At 37.9% G+C, this 15,875-nt stretch overlaps 3 protein-coding genes across 5 annotated transcripts; all 3 read right to left on the reverse strand.

Annotated features, from left to right (window-relative positions):
- Window positions 1-409: 409 nt before the first annotated feature.
- LOC135642379 (glucan endo-1,3-beta-glucosidase 11-like) lies at window positions 410-2,055 on the reverse strand. Its single transcript, XM_065158503.1, has 2 exons — window positions 883-2,055; window positions 410-794 (listed from the first exon to the last, which is right to left on the reverse strand). Exons 1-2 carry the CDS (start codon window positions 2,053-2,055, stop codon window positions 696-698), a joined length of 1,272 nt encoding a protein of 423 aa, XP_065014575.1. The 3' UTR covers window positions 410-695.
- Window positions 2,056-2,430: 375 nt separating this feature from the next.
- Window positions 2,431-9,016, reverse strand: LOC135642387 (uncharacterized). 3 transcript variants are annotated; one of them, XM_065158525.1, is made up of 9 exons: window positions 8,677-9,016; window positions 8,505-8,591; window positions 7,871-8,018; window positions 6,235-6,324; window positions 5,095-5,149; window positions 4,882-5,004; window positions 4,090-4,146; window positions 3,888-3,989; window positions 2,431-2,586 (listed from the first exon to the last, which is right to left on the reverse strand). In XM_065158525.1, the coding sequence occupies exons 1-9, from the start codon at window positions 9,000-9,002 to the stop codon at window positions 2,576-2,578; spliced, it is 999 nt and encodes a 332-aa protein (XP_065014597.1). In that variant the 5' UTR covers window positions 9,003-9,016; the 3' UTR covers window positions 2,431-2,575. The 3 variants fall into 3 exon arrangements, with proteins under 3 accessions (XP_065014597.1, XP_065014586.1, XP_065014592.1); XM_065158514.1 differs by lacking the exon at window positions 2,431-2,586 and adding an exon at window positions 3,368-3,466; XM_065158520.1 differs by lacking the exon at window positions 2,431-2,586 and having other exon boundaries at window positions 3,707-3,989.
- A 419-nt stretch (window positions 9,017-9,435) lies between these two features.
- Window positions 9,436-13,851, reverse strand: LOC135642402 (probable calcium-binding protein CML7). The gene is made up of 2 exons (XM_065158535.1): window positions 13,286-13,851; window positions 9,436-9,671 (listed from the first exon to the last, which is right to left on the reverse strand). Exon 1 carries the CDS (start codon window positions 13,783-13,785, stop codon window positions 13,339-13,341), a length of 447 nt encoding a protein of 148 aa, XP_065014607.1. The 5' UTR covers window positions 13,786-13,851; the 3' UTR covers window positions 9,436-9,671; window positions 13,286-13,338.
- Between the last annotated feature and the right edge of the window lie 2,024 nt (window positions 13,852-15,875).

Consider the following 15,875-nt stretch of genomic DNA (forward strand, 5'->3'; position numbering starts at 1 on the left):
CGGTCCAGAAATATAATAATAGAAATAAATATTAAATAACTTTAAAAAATAAATAAATAAAATCATATTTATAAAAGATATAAATTATGTCGATTTCTCATCAAATCATATCGATAATCTTGTGATTTTAAAGTATATCATATGGTTCTTTAAATTTTTTTAAATTATATTAATAAATTATAAATGCTAAAATTCTAATAAGGAAGCATCAGCATTTAAGTATTTTATAATATAATATCTGAATCAATAATCAATGTTAACAAAGCATAAAACAATAAAAAAAAGCATATGAAACCCGAAACCATTTGGATTCATGTGCCATACTTTCCATCTAACCGTCCATCCCAACAAGCATATAAAACCCGAAACTAAATGAAAGTGTCTATTCTAAATCATAAGATTGCGGAGAGAGAACACATCAACCTCCTTTCCTTTCTAAACATTTCAGTCAAAATTCAATTCCATCTGAACCGTTCAGTCAAAATTCAGATCAAACAAAAGCAAATCGGCAACGCATTTAGTACATGTGGAATCCGACGAGCTTCCAAAGCTTCTTTCTTCTTCCTTCTTTTGCCTTTAATCTGCACGTCGCTCCCGCAATTCTCTTACATGTACAAAATTCATCCAACATCGAAGGCCAAAAAAATATTCCTATCATATTTCTTTTTCTAAATCAATCTTAATTCTACTAAGAATCAATCTAAATATCCTAAAACTCCATAATATTGAAATGTAGCCGCAACCATCACCACGTTCACCACCACCGTCGCATGCCAAAGTAACGGCTTCATCCCCTGAAATCAAATTATACTAACCAATTATACAAACAATTTCCAGGAATTATGAATTATTTTTCCTCATAAAAAAAAAATTGGTTTGTACCGTTGCGGATGAGATGGTGTAGTAACCGGTGGAGGACGTGTCAGTCGCAGGCGACGGCGACTCCGCCGTGTTGCCACCGGAGGAGGAGGAGACGGTGGCAGATGAGTTCGCCGCCAGGAAATCGTAGGCGGGCGTGCCGTCGGGCTTGAAGAGACCGTAGTGCCGCTCGGACGACGGCCCGGGCTTGAGGTTCTCGTTGAAGAGCGCGAAGACGTAGACCTGGAGAGGTGCACCGGGCGACGACGGCGTCCCCTTCCTAGCCGCCACCATCCGCATGAGGTTCCCGTTGTACCGCCTCGCATTCTCCGCCGTTGCCCCGGCCTCGTCGTCGTCTCCCGCCGACGGCCAGCCAGTCTCCGAGACCACCACTTCCACCGCCTTCCCTCCCCCCGCCGCCGCTATCGCCGCCCGTACCGCGTCCACCTGCGCGTGGAGCATGTTACTGTACCGAAGCCCGGAGCCGGGGTCCACCACCCCGGCGTTGGGCTCGAAGAGCGCGTAGTCGAGGTCGACCCGCTTCGGGTCCGCCTTGTAGGCGAAGTAGGGGTAGGCGTTGATCAGGAAGGGCGAGCCGGTCTTGGCGAGGAAGGCCAGCAGCGGGGCCACGTACGGGAGAAGCTCGCGTCGGAACGCGGAGGCGGAGGGTGGGTAGGAGACCGCGAGGACGGCGAGGGAGTGGGCGGTGGTGACGGTCACCTGGTGGTCCAGGCCGAGGGCGACGAGGGCGGAGTGGAGGGACTGCATTGCCGGGAGAAGGGATCGGATCAGGACAGAGTCGTTGCCGGAGAGCACCTCGTTGCCGACGGTGACGGCGGCGATCCTGGTGGCGGGCAGGTAGGGCTGGAGGTTGGTTTTCACCCAAGCGAGGGCGGCGGAGGGGGCGATGAGGCGCGGTACGCACCGGTCGGGAAGGCCGATGATGATCTCCACGCCGGTGCCGGCGAAGGCGCGGAGGACGGCGGGGTCGGCGTCGTAAAGCTTGACGCGGGCGGCTCCCAAGGATAGGAGGAGGAGGATGACATCCGGCGGCGACGGGAGGTTATCGGCGACCTGGCCGTAATTCACGCCGATTGACGACGGCGGCGACGCGGAGGCGTTCGAATGCGCTGCCGAGGAGAATGTAAAGATCGGCACCAGGACGAGGAGGAGAAGCAGCAGGGAGAGGACCGCCATTACCACTGGATCACGAGGGGAAGCAGTGAGATCAGACGGCGTGAGACGATCGCGGCGGCCTCATATCACGGAGAAGAAAGCGGAACGCAATGAGCTCTCTCTCGGGCGGGAGAAACGACCGAGAGAGTTGCTTTAACTCCGCAGCTTTCCCTACGGTTGCGAATCTGTTCGTCTCCACGCGTAGCAGTAGGATTCGAAGACCATCACGGCACAGTCTGTTACGGGTACATCGTGGCCGTTGGAACGCCGAACAGCAAGCAAAGTGAGTGTTGGACGGTCACAACGGAAACTAAGTGTGGTCATGTGGCACAATTGTAGAGGTTTTGCATGTGCTTTCTTCGGCCTAATTTTTGTATTCAAAGGGCATGTAGGTATAAAGGAAACCTTAGTCTCCTTTGTCTCGCAGGTGGCCCATGTACAAGCTGTAACGAAGGGGAAAAGTATCTTCTTTCCAGTCTCACCTTCAGCGGTTTTCTGCACCTTTCACGGGTATCGAGAGACGGCAGTTTTTGATACAAAATTAGATAGATGCTGCAAGAGAAGAGAAGGGAAAGCATCAGAGAGGTAGCCTTTTCTTTTTCTTTTTGGATAGGAGGGGGAGGGACTTTGGTTGAAGAGATGCTTGCGTATGGTTCAAGGAAGGTTATGTTGCTAGATTTTACCACGGTAGGCAAGCCAGCCTCGTGGACATCGGATGAGGATTCATTTCATGGTTTTGGGGATTTATTAGTGAAAAGGCTTCATTTAGCTAAAAAAAATTATATTTTGGACCAGTACAATCAAATAAATAGGACGAGTTTTCAGACAAATTCTTCTTTTATTTTTTCCGGAGAATATCTCCATTTTCAGATTTTCCTGCATCATCTCTTTTTTTTTTCCGTAATACCTAACACCCATGACTAGAGTAAGTCAAGTATCTCTTTTCCTATGGATAAACCCATAGGAGAAACTAATCCAGTTATAATAGTTTTACACTTACAATACCCAAAACAGCTATAATGCAGTACAACAATACTGAAACAATATTGAATCTTGTAAAAACACTAAACATAATGTTTTTACTTTACGCTACAATGTTTTCAACAATATCAGGAAAACATTATAGTGCAATACAAAAACACTATAACACTATAATTTGTATTGCATTCCATAGAAAAAGAAATAAAATGAAATATATATATATATATATATATATATATATATATATATATATATATATATATATATATATATATATATATATATATATATATATATATATATATATATATATATATATATAGGTAACTGAGGGTATTCCAAGTATTAAGGCAAAAGAAAAAGAGAACAGTAGGGAATTATACTTCCTGAAAGAAGCCCAAAAAGAAAGACTTTTTTTCAAAAAAAATCACCCAATAAATATTGGTTACACCTGTTGCAAGTATAGTGTATCATTTGAGTCATACCATCCCACTCTTTAACTTGTAATAGTCGAGGCATATGCATGAGACGGTGTAATTATTCATAGGTAATATAGCATAAGTACTGCATGCAATACCAGTGAGAATAAGTAAAATAAAATATTATGGTAATTCCATTTGGAAAAAGATTTCAACTCTTATATGTAGCATCTCCAATTGTTTAATAGACAAACACAGCAGAAACAGAATAATTTAGTAAAACGTATGTAGATAGCCAATTTTGTTCAACTGTTATATGCGACATGAGGTGCTTTAAAATGTTTGCACAAACGTGAGAATTGCAGTGTCAAACTAGAAGAAATAATGGATGAAATTTGGTAATTTGCCAAACTACCCCAAAAAGCTAAATTTGGAAAGGAATTATTTCTCTACCTGGCCAGGTTTCGATTTTTTTGAAGTATCTGACTGGCACAACACCATCGAAGCCTTCAGTTAAGATCACTTTGTTATCAGATATGAAGAGCTTCATTCCTTCTGTGAATCGGTCATATATTAAAGATTATAATTGATGATATCAAAAAACTGATTTTTTTTTGGTCAAACACAATATGTTACAAACAGAATAATATCATACCTTGTAGTGCCTTTTCAAGGTCCAAATAAATTAGGAGATTAACATCTCGCCTCATACCTTAGGCAAAAAGTTCATAGAAAACACTATGAGCAGATGGAGATCATTTGACGAAAAAAAGAGTATAAAAGGTCTGACTTGATGGGATCTCTTTTTGAATATCTAAAAAAGCTTCCAAAAGTAGTCTATGTGGTAGAAATGCAATTAATCTCGGTGGGCATCAGTTATTGTATATTTGCTCAGGATATCCACTAGAAGGATTGTTATATTCAACACACAAAAGATCAAGCTTGAGAGTGGTGATACCACATAATTAACCTAACTAAAAACTTTAACACAGAAAGAAACAAATCCCTATTAATTGATGTAGTAAAGAGGAGCACTGACTTCAATAAAGACGTAGATTTCATATAAATTCACTGCATATTCCATATAGCCTGAATTTATATTCATGTGTAATATGGTCAATTACTGAGAAAGTATTTTTCTCGGTGATCTATCAGTTGGAACCAACAAAGTTTCCACCAGAATCATCACCCAAAGCACACTGAGGGGCTCCATTACCGGATCATGGTTTGCTACTGACTAATAACATTTTCTTCTTATTTTTTCAGTGATACCGAGCAATGGTTAGTACACTGCCTGGTATACTAGTACTATGTTGGTCTAACAAAGTGTCCAAATCAGTATCAGATGAGACTTTAAACTCTGCCAAACATATTTATATAGAAAAAAAAGGAAATTACCATAGACAGTGTAGATCAAGCAATGAAAAGGTTTGATATGTGAACATACCACTAATAACTTCTCCATCTGTGGGCAAACCACTTGAGAAGTGTACATGTAACCTTGTCATTCGCTTAAGCCCAGATTGCAAAATTGATTCCAGGTCTCTCCTATAAGTTCCATGAACACAAACTGCAAAGTAAATTAATTAGATCCTAATTTCGAAATTTTAAGATCCACAAAAATAGAAACTAATTGAGCCATTGTTTATCTCATCCTCACCTGGAACTTCATCAGCTGACAGTATTGGTTTTAATAGACTCTCTGAGTTGATGGTCTGAAAAGGAATAAAGAAGATAACTAATTTGCATAAAGAACAAGAATCCTAAGTATGTAATTTAGCGAATAGCACCAAACGATACCATTTATAATAAATAAATAAGCAAAATTAGCCTTACGTTAAGTTCTACATTGTCTTTTTGTAAATAATAGTTGAAACGCTAGTAGAGGTAAATAACAGCAATGGCACCATAATATTAACTAGATACATAAGATAATCAAGTAGTAGAGCTAGTTGAATACTTAATTCAAGATGCAATAACAGAAAAGCAGTGGCACCATGACATTAAATAAAATGTTTAGCTGGAATATCTCTTCATCAAAAATCTTGGTGACATAATTTGAACCTTACATACCAAGATGGGCATCATCTGAATCTTAGCTCGAGTGACAATCATGTATCATGTAGATATAACCATTTACGTACATGTCGGTATGTTCGAATCAAGATTCCTAATTTTGCCTGGATATGCACGTACTGGTTGGTATGTACCAGTGTGACTGTGTGAGGATGAATCAGGGCGCGAACCATCCCTTTTTCGGGTGTCCTAGAGGGCGAGCCTCAGCATACATTGAGGTTACTCCTTTGCAATTTAGCTATCAAGGGCTCGAAACAGGAAAACAATTCTTTGCTCACAAGATTCAAATCCTATGTCAATTTAAATTTTTATACAACACTGGTAAGTTTTCAATGTATACAAAGTAACTGCAAAGGGAATCAATTGTTTAATAAGTTTTCAATTTAAGTAACCAAAAAGGGAATCTATTATTTAAGATGAAATTCACGCTTTTCTATTGTTTTCTGTCTGGATTATTATTTCTCTTCATTCTAGCTTCACATTCCTTCCATTATACAAATGTTTAAGTTCTTACTAGAAGAAGACAGACACACATACAAGAAGACTTTCCACATCATTCCTCTCAACAATCAATAATACAATGAAAAAGTAATTAAAAGAAAACACTAGATGTTCCAAGCTGATGATGCTAACTTTCTATCATAGTTTATAAACATCAAGGAAACTGCAGTTTAATAAGATATGTATTAAATGGAAGAGAATGCTGGAGTAGAATGCAAATCACCACTATGGTATGCCCTTGGTTTGCACGAATTAAGAGCTCCCCATCTTCCTCCAATAGACTAAAGCGTTGTTTATTATCCCTCTTAACTGCCTGTTAGTGAATGAGACAAATATGACATTTATTAGGAATGAACAGATAAGATTGAAGAAAGGCCTCACAAAATTAAAGTTGAGCACATAATTGAAAGCATGGCGAAGAGTATAGCCCAAAAATACTAGAATATCACCATCAAATAAAGTGGCCTTTTCATTCAAATTGCTCCAAGATTAGTAAAATTTTGACCAAACTGGAACTCTATGAGGTTATGGCTGGGGTGGAACCATTTAAGAACTAATATTGGTTGGTATTTTGTTTCTTTTTTTAATTTTCAATGACAATAGGACTTGGAAAACTGGTTTATTCAAGAAATAGTGTTTGACATTGACATTTGTCAGCTCTGGGCATCAAAATAAATAAATAATCAAAACACCATTTTCTCTTTTGGGTTGCTGGACAAATTACCCTTCTCTATATTTCTCCTTACTTTCTGCCTATCATTCTCTCATTTTTTCTTTGCCTAAGCACCAATATTTCTGTATTAAATTGACCTAAATTCTTCTTTTGCTGGATCTATTTTCAATGATCAAAATCTATGGCAGTTCAATAACTTTGAAGTTACAGACATGGAGAATTCCGAGGACAAAGACCTGTGAAGCTTATGATAGAATGAACTTGCTATACACCTATATTGTGCTTTATTTGACTCATTAACTTTTATTCCAACAAATAAAGAAAATTTTCTTCCTGATAATTCACTTTGGCTCAATGGCAAGCACTCTACTGCCTAATTTGTCATCATCATATCCTTGCACCTTATAATGATGATGGGAAGGGCTTGTTTAGAAAATATAAGGCAAAATGTGTTTTCTACAATTAATAAGGAAAATGATTAATTTGTTTCACAAGAATTATGTAATATCTCAAAATGTTTTTTCTTTTATTCAGGATTTCAGACAAAAAAAAGAACTAGCCATGAAATCAGAAGTACCTTGGAGATTAATATATGCAGCCAATGCTGGCTCACTTTTAGAAAATATAAAGCAGATAAATATATACATTGGGGAAACCATTGTATTTAAGCATGATAAGCATACATACATATTCATGAGGCATGCAACCACAGGAATTAAGTTAATGCTATTAAGGTACAAGATCTGAACTTTATATAAGACATTTACCGTCACTAACTGAAACCTAAAGATCCATGTGGACCACAGAGATTTTGCACAAGTATACCAAGATCTAAAAAATGCAAAATTCAGCTATGAGATAGTTCTTGAGCATATATAAGTAACAAGGACCAAAATGATTATCAGGAAGAAGGCACTACGGAAATCACCTCCACTACGACATAAGCAGTGCGATATATGTACAACAAGGACAGAAATTATTATCAGGAAGAAGGAACTACAGAATTCACCTCGGCTATGACATAAGTTCAGCTTTGAGCAATATATAAGCAACAAGGAATAAAATGAATATCAGGAAGAAAGCACCACAGAACTCACCTCCGTTATGAAACAAATACATCTTTTAGGAATACATATGTAACAATGACTAAAATGACTATCAGGAAGAAGGCACTATTAGAACTCACCTCCCTAATGTCTTCAACTGAATGTGACCTCAATGGAACTTTTGCAAAAGTTGTCATATTCAACTTTAATAAGTCACGAACTCGAACATACCCATCATTTCGTATATTTAAATTAAGCTCAGAAGCCATATGGCGCAAAATACGTGTCCTGAAATTGTTGAGTGAAATCAGGTTACAGTTGACAGTTTTCATGTTTGCCCAATTTGATAAAATCAGATCAACCATAATAAGATCAAAGATTAACTTGCAGAAAGTACAAAGTATTCGAGAGATCATTTAGGAAATTACAGTTGGGGACAAAAGTAGGATATCCCTTGTGTCTAAATCTAGATTGTGACTTCCCTTTATTTAAAGAAGCTTGAAACACTAACCAAATAGCAAAAAAACATCATCTAACATCATCCCTTGATCACCATATGCATAGACCAACAGTAACTTTTGTAGGCAGGCATGAACATTTTCCATCCCAATTCCATCTCAAAACAAACCAGAGATTGCTCTTAGAATTACACGTTTTTTGGGAAAGGAATTACTGGATCAGATAAGTCCCTTCAATAAGATTGTCATTCAAAATTTCCTTCTCCAAACTTCAATCCGATAAACTAATAATAAAGCAGGACAAAGAGAATATTACAGGAGACGGCCGAGAGCATCGATCCGATCACTGGCACCATCAGCTCCTCTTCCCCTTCCGCCGGAGCCTCTTCCGCTCCCTCTCCCACTGCCATCAACCAAACAAGAAGCCAAATTAAGACCACTTCCAAGGTTTTGCCCGGGGGATAGATGCGATGTGAAGAGGCGGCTACCTTGTTCTCGAGGGAGAGGAGAAAGAAGCAGCGGTTGAGAAGGGTTTGGAAGAGGAGGGATCGCCGGGGTGGGGGTTAGCCATGCGAAAAGAACTGCGATGGGAGTTCGGGCGAAGATTGGGTAGAGAAGAGGCAGAGTAGACGAGACAGGGGCAGCAGCGTAGGACGGGGAGGGAACGCCACATCGAGAAGGAAGCGGCAACGGGGAGGGCGAGAGACTTAGCGACATGTCGAAGTGCCCGCGGCGAGGAGAACCGTAGTGTCCGGAAAGCTGCACCATCTTCTTGTGGGCCATTGTGATCTCGAGCTCCAGCCCATTGTGTCATCGGTCTGCCCTAATACGATCGACGATCCATATACCTCAGCGTCGTTCAATATATATTATATTTTTATATATTAATTATATTATTAATAAAATTGGTTAGTATAGATTGGTATATTATACATTGGTATCATACTGGCATAACTCGTTAGTAAAATGAGTCAATAAGTGACGGCATCATTTTATTCATAATTAAATCAACAAGTTAAATGTTTTCATGCCACGTATATATGCATATACATTAATATACTTGTAACATAAAAGTTAAATAACTCACATGGAAATGCTGCCAGCTTGACACAATCAACACTCATATAATCTATACGTTTCGGCTAATTATATGAATAATAATGTAGTCCAAAAAATGTGGGTTTGTAATAATCAGGGAGTACAAAAATGATAGAATTGCTTAATGAAACATATCAGCCATCAACAAATTGAGTAACTGATGCATTTGTGTATATTAATCAATACTTTCAAACCATTATAAATAATATAAGAGTGAGCAAAGCGACACAAGTTATGGATAGCCACTCAAGATGTTCACTTAACTGCCATTAATAACACAACCAAGTTTGATTCAGTGCTCGACAAAATATAGCAAACCATTCAGCAATACCAACTCATCGTTCATGCTCAGTTCTTGAGACAATTCTGTGCTCGGAAAGAAACCCTGCACCAATCAAGAAAAGATGCAAAGCAGGAAATGTTAGTCAACAACATAGTATACAGATATGAGACGTAAAGGTAAATCCAAGGGCATGAATCCTTATAAAGATATGAGATTTGCACCTCTAGAACTCAGCACAAAATAAATGAAGAAATTACTGCAGAACACTGCAATAGAACATATTCAAGTCACTATATTTACTCCGATGTCATTGGCTATCCAGAAAAGTCAATTGCCTTTTTGACCACATCTCCATACATAAAAAACCTAGGTTAAACACTTCAAAAATGGCAAATAAAAGTGGAGGTTTGGTCTACATAGGCCAACATGAAATTTTCATACATGCTTGTGACGTATTGTGTAAATGAAACACGACTAGTAGGCTTATATTCGTGAAAAAAGGTCTTCATGGGATACCACTGTTGAGATGAAAGACTCTGAATCTACATCCAATAGACCAACCAGAAATTAGTTAGTTCTAGATGACTCCAGTCAATTATCTACTGTGTTATATTGCAAGTTGGAATTGAGTACACCTCGACAATGCTCCTCACAGGTTGGCCACACTCCTGACTTGTCCAGCGATGTTGACATCGGTTTTGCCCCTGCAAAGAGCTCTACATGAGGCACTTCAGGAAGATATTATTGGACTGGGATCTGAGGGAGACTGAAAGGGCAGCTTGTATTTAGGATTTGGTGGTCCAACTAGACTCGATCAACTAGGAGATTTGTTATACCAACTTCTATCAGGATTTTAGCACTTAAGAGCAGATTAGAAGGTTTTTGGAATCCTAATTCAAATAATATTTTAACTGGGGATATAGAGCATGAGGATCCCTCCAACAAAAAAATATTGATAGGAGGGTATGATGGCTCTATTTGGGCATAAGCAACCTTAGTCCAGCTCAAGGATTAAAACCATGCCAAGCAGTATACCAACTAATACTACCAATATTACTTAATAAAATAATTTTTAAAAAAGTAAATAGCACTATACCAATATCGAGCTACATCTTTTAATACTAATACTATGACAGATCAATAGATACCAGTCCATATAGACTAGAACAATACAAACCTTGGTCCAGCTAACCAAGCTAAATCCAGCCCTTACAGCCGATATAGGGTCATCAATATGGGAGACCAACATAGGGCTTGGACGGACGTAAAGATTGGTGAGTAGCTGCAAGGCAGCAACAAGTTTCGTTAAGAAAGCTTTTGACCATACCTTCAGTATAGCACTTATAAATCCAGATCTCAAGGGATTTATATCTTGTTCACATCCCTCCTGAGCCTTACTATGGGATTCATAAGATTTTAATTTCTTAAAATCCTAATCCCCTTAAACAAAAATGGAGAATAACTTAGTGCATAAGGCTTTTATCAATGCAAGGCCTGAAAAAGACCAATATACACAACTTTACCCTTGCAAGCAGAGATTATTATAGTAACTTGAACTTTGATCCCCCATGTCACAAAAGAACTGCTCAAGAAATATGCTTTTAAATAGAATCTTAAAATATACAAAATGTTAGTTTAAGATAATTTAGAAAGATATTTCATAAATAAAAAGCATTTTGGTGTATATAATTACAGACAAGAAGTTTATTCTAAAAATATTTAGAAATTTAGAATAGTTTTAGAAATAATTAAAGTTCCTTTTTAATATGTATATAGACTATAGTTCAAAAATCAAAATGCAATTAACATACATCAAATCTATAATACTTTAAATATGTAGCTTTATACATTTTCATTTAGACTCATCTTTGTAAATGTATCCCGATTTTGGTTGTTCTTATATCATATTCTTGCATCCTCAATTAGAACAATAAAACAGTCAAGTGCTAGGATCCATATCATGCTTGATCCGTTGTACTCAAATTACAATAGCAAAGCTCCTATAAAAGAGATAACAAACATTTTTCAAGGACTCAAGTTTACGACAAAAATCAAAGTGGTTCAGCAAAACATGTGATAAGAACATTAAAACCTTGTCCTTGTCCAACCAGAGTCGAAAACAATGTGAAAGACAAAATGCCGCTATGGTTTATGAGAAGTGACATTCTCTAAAAAACAACAGCAATTTTATAAGAAAACGATTTCATCTCCTAAGAAAACAACATTTCTTATCCTAAGTTTTGTTTTTAACCAGATCTAGGAACAAGGGTTGCCAACAAAGAAATTAAATCACAAGTTGATTCGATGGAAAAAATTAACATATCTTTTTTTATATCACAACAAACAAGAAAAACAAAATGTTCCTGTGGGTTTAAAATGCCCGAGAAATAAACATATCTTTTTTTATATGACAACAAACAAGAAAAACAAGATGTTCCTATTAGTTTAAAATGCATGAAGACCAAGAGGAACAAACTTGCTGAATACATGACTTTCATTTCAAGGAAAATGCAATTTAAGCTTTTTAAGAAAAAAATGTCCATTTAACTGTCCATAATCTTAATTTTCCTACAAAACAATCAGTGAGGAATCAATTTACTTTATATAACAGTTGCTACTCACCACAATTTATATCTGATTTCCTTTAGATTCCCAGGTTAAGAGTAATCTACAAAACTAATAATTTATTGCACTAGAAAAACCTGAGCACGAGTCAAAGACTTACAACCAAGGTTCTACAAATTGGGAGGACCGATACATATCGATCTGTCATGGAGTGATACATGGATCATCCAACTTCAGGCGATCAGCATATGCTACACGGTTTACCATCCAGTTCTGTTTTTTAAGTTTTTTAATCCTAACAAAACCAAATACATATCGGGAGGACCAGTACATACTGACAGATACATATCGATCTGTCATGGACTGATACATGGATCGCCAAATTTCAGATGATCCGCATATGCTACAGGGTTTAACCTTCCAGTTCTGTTTTCTTAGTTTTTGTAATCCAAATCAAAACCAAATGCATCCCCTCCCTCTCTTTATCACGTGTGATTCCCCTTGTGCCATCCATCATCACCCAGTATCAGGCTGCCTGCCAACCTCGAACCATCAGGCTGGTTGAGTAGAATCAGTACTCCTCTCCTTCTCTTCTTGTCCACTACCTCCTCCCCTCCTCTTCTTCTAATTCTTCTTCTCCTTCTCCACCTCTTCTTCCTCAATCTGATACCATGGTATAAAATGTACATTCTGCCAGTTCTTATCAGGCTCATACTAATCCGACCAACGACCACAGCAGACCTGGTATCCAAAATTTCAATCCTTACATGCATCTTTTAAAAGATTTAAATTATACACAGATGACAACGATCCATTCTAGAGCGACGTATCCTCAAACAAAGATGCAACAATTAAGACATTTAAAATCGATGTAAATCAGGATACAAGCTGTGGAAAGAAAAGCGGCAAAACAGATGGATCTCACAATTGATAGACATTACAAGCAAACAATCAGATCATAAGTGAAAAATCCAACCATAAACTCTCTTTTGTTTCATAAGAACCGTAAGCATGCTCAAAACAGAAAACCGAATTCCAAGGAGACACATACAAACACGCAAATATATGAGTGGATTCCAACCTAAATGAACAGATCTTAGAAAATGTGAAAACAACAGAGTATATGGCACAAGCGAGATCGACCATTATACCTGAGCCAGGAATCGTAGGGTTTCCGACCTGGAAATTGATGGGATCTGACGGATCACTTGGCGACCATGCGGAGGATGAAATCCTCGTAGCGGATGGTGCCATCGGCGGCGACGTCTACCTCACGGATCCACTCGTCAAACTCGTCAGGCTCCAGCTTCTCGCCAATGCTGGTGAGGACGTGGCGGAGGTCGGCGACGGCGACGGTGCCGGTGGAGTCCTTGTCGAGGACGCGGAAAGCGTCGCGGAGCTGTCGATCGAAGGGCTCCGGGCGAAGGTGCTTCCGCATGAGGTCGAGGAAGCGGGGGAAGTCAAAAGGGGCGGTGAGGCCCTCCGAGGCGGCGATCTCCTTCAGTTGGGCCTGCGTTGGGTTACCGCCCAGGGAGCGCATCAGGATCCCCAGCTCCGACGCGGCGATCCGCCCGTCCCCGTCCGTGTCGAACAGGGTGAAGGCTTCCCGCATCGACGCCACCTGCTCATCCGTCAGCTCCTCCTTCCCCATCGCTCCTCTGTCTCTCCCACTCCCTCCTTGCCTTTCGGATTTCGCCAAACAGGAGAAGAAAGCATTTGTACACACAGACAGACAGAAAATAATAAGAAAATATTAAGGAGGGCTGATTATGTAATTTGGTTACTGATTTTGTACGGAGATTAATGCAGCCTTTCTTATTGTTTTAATATATATTTTTTAAAATTATTTCTTTATAAATAAATAAAAATATTATTTTTCTTCTCTTCAAGACGATAATCTCAACGAGGAAACGTCGACGAAGCACAAGACAACAATGATAAGAAGCATTAGTAAAACACAAGATAGTGATCACAAAAGAGGGAGCTTCGATGATAGTAGAGTATAGTTGGATGACGGTCACAAAGGTTACGATGAGAGCACGGAAAATATATATAAAGTTAAAAGTTTATTTTTTCTCGAGAATTCACCCTAATAAAAATATTATTTTATTATTTTTTAAAGAGATTATCAATGGAAAAAAATTATCTATCAACGTTTGAACCCAAAAAGAAAAACTTCAATTTATAGAATTTTAACGTCTAAATTACCATGATATATTAAGTTCCTAAAAAGGACTCTTTAATCGATTCATTGAACCTTCACTTTAAATAGACTAAATCTGAACAGATGCAATTTGATTCATATTCTATAAATCATTTTTCGCTGATCTCTCTCTTCCTCTCCTTATTCTCAGTATCAATCCCGGCCTCACCCTTTTTCTTTTATCTCTTTGTCTACTTTATCTTCCATCACATTTGTCTCGATCACCATTTTTATCATGTGTTCTATCTTCTACCATATTTGTCGTTCTACTTTATCTTCCATCACATTTGTCTCTATCACCATTTTTATCATGTGTTCTATCTTCTACCATATTTGTCCTTCTTTCTACTTTGCCACTATCATCGATCTCATGTGTTGTAGCTTCTACCATAATAGTCTCTTCCCCTCCATTACCATATGCTATTTGCTTTCATCTTTACTTTTATCTCTCCCATGTCGTTAATGAAATTTGAGATACCCCAGATAATTTTGAAAATTTATTTACCTTTTTATTATGTAAAATATAAAACAACGTATAAATATTATTGTAATAATTAAAATATTATATATTTCTATATATTACTCTTTATATTTATTTTTTAAATTTAAAGCATAAATAATTTTGAGAACTCAAAAAGAATATCATCGTACCCAATCACAATTACGATGAGAATGTGTAATTCGATGAGTATGATTTTAAAATTGATGATTTTAATTTTTTTTAAATTAAAAATCAAAATTAAACCAACAAGAGACAACTAATTTTTTATTTATTTTTAATTAAAAATTTAAAATAATTTTTTTAAAAAAAATAATTTAAAATTATGAAACCAACGGTTCGAACCAAAATCATCGGTTCGGGTTTCTAAATCATCAATTTTAGAACTGATGAGTTTAATTTTTCAAACCTAGGAACTGGAACCAAGGCGTCCGAAGTCAACTCTGTTGTGTCCAAAGTCAACTCTGTTTCGATTTGAAACCGACAAATCGTTAAGCTGGTTCGATTCTGATTTTAACCCAATTCAATTCTAATTCGCACCAAACTGTAGTCTGACCTAAATCCTTAAGGCAGCTTATTCGTCTCTATCATTTATTCCTCTCAGCAAAAAAAAATCGATATAAAAATCAGAAAATTCTATGTGGAATACATCTCTCCCAAAAAAAAAAAAAAAAAAAATTATATGCCGGTATTACCTCAGTATGGGTGAAGACGGTTCCGACCTCCTCCGCATATCGTCAGTCAAGTTTGATACTGTAATCCCTGACATGAGAAATAGTAACCACCTTTTAAAGCAATTTACAAAGAGGCATATATCTTGCAACTACAAAATAAAGAGATCAGCTGTTTAGGATCAAATACATAATTAACGCGTGGAGTACAATCTTTTGAATGTTACTCTACACAAAACCTAGCATCACCACAAATGTAGAACGAAATCAAGGCAGTTTCATCACAAAAACTTCCGACACAAAATCAATTTTCTTCTTTCGGAACACAGCCAGAGATTTATTCTCGCTTCTTGCAGATGCATGGTATC

This window comes from Musa acuminata, chromosome BXJ1-4 (genome assembly GCF_036884655.1).
Source record: "Musa acuminata AAA Group cultivar baxijiao chromosome BXJ1-4, Cavendish_Baxijiao_AAA, whole genome shotgun sequence".
NCBI classification, from domain to species: Eukaryota; Viridiplantae; Streptophyta; class Magnoliopsida; order Zingiberales; family Musaceae; genus Musa; species Musa acuminata.